Source organism: Buceros rhinoceros, unplaced genomic scaffold (genome assembly GCF_000710305.1).
Source record: "Buceros rhinoceros silvestris isolate BGI_N320 unplaced genomic scaffold, ASM71030v1 scaffold7062, whole genome shotgun sequence".
NCBI classification, from domain to species: Eukaryota; Metazoa; Chordata; class Aves; order Bucerotiformes; family Bucerotidae; genus Buceros; species Buceros rhinoceros.
In genome coordinates, this window is record NW_010398283.1 from 36,445 (window position 1) to 40,688 (window position 4,244).

General features: G+C 43.3%; 2 protein-coding genes across 3 annotated transcripts in view; one reads left to right on the plus strand and one right to left on the minus strand.

Annotated features, from left to right (window-relative positions):
• Positions 1 to 952, plus strand: part of SLC26A5 (solute carrier family 26 (anion exchanger), member 5) — a 22,152-nt gene extending 21,200 nt beyond the window's left edge. For both annotated transcript variants that reach the window (XM_010131035.1, XM_010131037.1), the window contains exon 18: positions 538 to 952. In XM_010131035.1, the coding sequence (XP_010129337.1) occupies positions 538 to 665 (128 nt within the window). In that variant the 3' untranslated portion in view covers positions 666 to 952. The remainder of the gene's footprint in view (positions 1 to 537) is intronic.
• A 3,012-nt stretch (positions 953 to 3,964) lies between these two features.
• PSMC2 (proteasome (prosome, macropain) 26S subunit, ATPase, 2) overlaps positions 3,965 to 4,244 on the minus strand; it is an 8,106-nt gene continuing 7,826 nt past the window's right edge. The window contains exon 12 of the mRNA XM_010131038.1: positions 3,965 to 4,235. Coding sequence (XP_010129340.1) covers positions 4,078 to 4,235 — 158 coding nt within the window. The 3' untranslated portion in view covers positions 3,965 to 4,077. The remainder of the gene's footprint in view (positions 4,236 to 4,244) is intronic.

Consider the following 4,244-nt stretch of genomic DNA (forward strand, 5'->3'; position numbering starts at 1 on the left):
TTCCCTCTCGCCCTGGATTTCCTTCTGCCAGGTTCCTCAGTAGTATCAGTGGGGAGTATCAGCATTTACTTCACATAAAATTGGATTAAAATTGGGTTTAAATTGGGTTTGAGGAAGAGCAAGCCCATATGCATTCCAGCTTTCTCCTTAGTGAAAGTAAGAGCACTGACGTAATGAGTTCTGTGAGGATTACATCCTGCTCCTTTTTACTTCAGCTGGAAAATTGTAAATGCTGCACCAAACTTTGTATCTTGAAATTGCTGTACTAATGTAGTAAGGAGAAAAACCTGCTGTGTTCCACGCTTCTCATATTTGGGATTGTAGCATCTTCTGCCAAGAACAGGCCTCTGTGTATGCGTGCCTAAGAGAATTACCCATTAGGAGCAGAAGTAGCATGTGATCTACCTGCCTATTTTAAATGTTTTAAGTAATAACAAGTAAGAAAACAAGATGTCACCTTCTTCCCGAGATACCATTGTCTTCCATCTTTGTACGTCAGTTTATGCGCTGATGCCATGCTTGGTTTTTATTTTGCAGGCCCTGTTATGAACGAGCTGACAAGACTGAATTTTTTTGATAACACTGTGACAAGAGAGTTGCTGTTTCACAGCATTCATGATGCTGTCCTTGCCTGCCAAGTGAGACGGGTCTGCTTCACAGACTGACTTGGACCTCTGAAGAGCGGCATCGAGCAGAATGGAAGCCAGACTTAGGCTGATGGAGACTCTTTGGGAATATTTAATTTGCACAGTTTAAAGAGAGCCTAAGGCTATTTCTCTGTACGGGTATAGGGTAGTGCTGATTTTCTGTAGGAAGAGTGGATAAGCAATTGGAAGCCTTCATGCTCTTGAATTATTTTCTTCAATCAGGGTATAGCCATCCAAAAACATATAAGCACAAAATTATGCATGACAAGAAAATTCAGAATATTCTGCTACAATCAGAATCTGATGAGAGACAATGTGGCATTCACAGAATTATACATTCCTGTTCCTGTTGAGAAAATGGGCACTTTAACTCACTACAAGGTGGGATCTTGCAGGAAATAACTGTTCTGCGATTGCAATGCACTGTACCAGTGTCTTCAAAGAACTTTCTTAGATGGCTTTTAAAGCCTCATGTCAACATCTGCTTACAACAGATTCATATCCATTGTAATAATCTGCCAGCTGGATTAATGAATTCACACTGGTGGCATTTAGCTGCTCCTCTTTTTAAACCTGGGAGGTACAGTCATGTTTTTAAAATAATCTAACCTGTCTCAACTATACTCAACTCTTCATTGCCTGAACACTTTCACTCTAAGCAAACTTAAATTGGATATTCATTGTTTAATTATTACATTATCAATAAGGTACTCTCACTGCCAAAACCTAGCTATGCTTTCCAGAAAACAACACAGTTGATTGTAAAGCTAACATTAGTTTAGCTTCAAAGTTTGAAGACACGGCTGGTTTAAGGCAGGAGTGAAGCCTATTAAAGTTAAATTAAGAACTGGTGCCCTCTATGCTGCCTCTTAAGCTGGAATAAAAGCATAGACAAGGTCTGAAGTCTCAGTAGTCCAAAAAAAAAGTACTTTTCTGTTGCCTGAGATCTTTTCCTACCAGCAGTGCTGCTTCTGCCTCAGCTTTTAAGTGCTTTGAGAAATAGGTTTCAAGAGAACTCAAAAATATGACATGTTTGGGTTATTTAAAGGAAACAGTAGTGTGTATGGTCTTGGCAGCCCGTGATAGTACCATGCTGTGGTACTGTGGAACTGCAGGTGTGAGGTACAAAACATGGAAATGTAATTCAAGCAAAAGAAATAATTCTTCAATGCCTGCATTTCCTTGACAACAATCACTATGAATCCGAGCAGAGGGAGGAACGTGACAGTGTTCTCTGTAGGTTATTTGAACAGCACAGGAGCTGTAGAACATCAGTGACATTTCATTTAGCACCCTCCAATCAAAGGTCCTGTGTGTAAAAGAGTTCAAACAACTCCCTCTCTGCCGAGTGCAGAACTGAATACTTTCATTTTGCTTCAAGATCTGTTGCGATTAGGGCTTGCTTCAGGTGAACCAAGTTTCCCAAGAACCAGGGGCTGTCAGGGAAGATGTTTTATTCCCTCAGACTCTCGTGCCAGTAGGACTAGGAAGCTTTCTGCATCAGAAATTGCTGCTTAGCTGGAGTTCAAAGGATGAATTGAATGCATGTTAAGACAGTATGCGTGTTTATTTAAACAACTTTTGGTACATTTTATAACAGTATCTAGTTTAACAAGCCTTTGTACCTACATACAGTATATTTTTCTACTTTCAGCTTGTCGCAGCTTCAGTTTTTAACTATACAGTCTCTTCAGTTCACATGAAAATCCTCAAATAAAGAGATGATCATGACTTGCCACAATTTGCCACTTTGCCTTGGTGAGACTCTGTGGGACAAGCCAAGGTCGCTGGATGCAAGTGTCTGTTGCTTAAGGGGTGGGCTGGGAAGGGTGACCACCTCCACGCAGGTCCTTCCTGCTGCTCAGGCTCCTGCTCCCACACCAGGGCTCCCAGTGATGCCATTAATGCTGCATTTCCCATGCTGGCAGCAACAGCTGCACTTCCTGGGGAGATGCTGAAACACCAGGCTGAAAATGCTTGCCCAAGAAAGTCTGGGATCCCAGCCTGTGCAGCTCCAGGACTCTGCCACCCACTCCTGGGTGCTACCAGCATTTATGGCACTGCATCCAGTCAAATAAAATCTGTCAGCTTCTGACAGTCTCTGGCTGGGCTTTGCTGCCACCAGCTGAGGCCACTGCTTCCCACCCACTAGCCAAAGGGCTCTACTGAAAAGTAACCGCACTTCCTCTTTCCTGTACTGATAACAGCCTGCTGTCTAAAAACTGAACCCTACCTAACCTTGTCAATACTAGATTGACAAGCCCACATCCAGTAAACGTGTAATAGGCATCGCCTCCTTCCCCTCTCCAGTTCCTCTGCGCTGACAGGGTAGTGCCTCTACCCTTCCCTGCTGGAGCTCCACTGCAGCAAAGGGTGCTGGGTAGCCTCACTCCAGTTGATACCTCTTAGTCAGCAGAGTACTAGTCCTCTCCCTCTCCTTTTTCCAAGAGGGTAAATTAGGATGCCTGGTAAGATCCAAACTCTTTTCGTATACTTTGCTCACTCTTCTTAAGCAAAAGGGACACCTCATTTCAAGTGCTGCTCTTGGTAAATAGAGATTCTTACAGTCCTGCTTTCTGAATCACCTTCCCCTCGTGCTCACAATTAAGAGACTTCTGTCCCACCACTACACTTGCATCCCATCCCAAAATGTTCTTACCAAACCACCACATGACCACCAAGATCAGCTTTTCAAGCAGGTATGGGCAGAAACAAGGGACGGCCTGAGTTTGCTGACACTGGCCAAAACCCTCACACAGCCCATGCACTGCACACCCCCTTCCCTATTGTACACACCTCCTCTTTCAAAAAAAATAAAGTGGCTTCCCCATCTAACCTTGATAAATCAGTGTCAGTTGTATTGAAATAGGACCTGGTAAGCCTTTTTTCACTTCCAAGACAAAGCAATTCCCCAAAGCTTTTTTTCCCCCTCAGGTGTTTCTAGCAGCTCTTCTATTTTTCTTCCCCACCAAAGCTTTCATGCAACACTTGCAAAAAAGAAAATGAAAGGCTTTGGATTTCTAACATTGCCCAGGCATCTGGTTTAAAAATCTCTCACTGGTTCAGGGTGTTCCTAGAATCTCACCCCCTCAGGTGTTTCTAGCAGCTCTTCTATTTTTCTTCCCCACCAAAGCTTTCATGCAACACTTGCAAAAAAGAAAATGAAAGGCTTTGGATTTCTAACATTGCCCAGGCATCTGGTTTAAAAATCTCTCACTGGTTCAGGGTGTTCCTAGAATCTCACCAAGACTTTTTTTTTCCTACAGCAGCACACTCCACTACTGTAGAACATACTCACAGTGAACTCACACCCACTCTTTGGAATACTCCGTTTATTTCTAGCTTCCAAGAACAAGACATCACTTACTACACTTGGATGTTGGTTCCACAGAAAGCTTAACAACAGGAACAGGAAACACACTCCAAGATCTTAGTTGTAGGTCATGTAGCGGGGGGTAGCACTGAATTTCGCATACGATTTAATGACTTTGTTCACTGCTTCTAAGAAGTCTTTCTCTGTTGCAATTTTCCGCCGTGCTCTGATAGCGAACATGCCTGCCTCCGTGCAGACACTGCGGATCTCGGCACCTTCGGAAG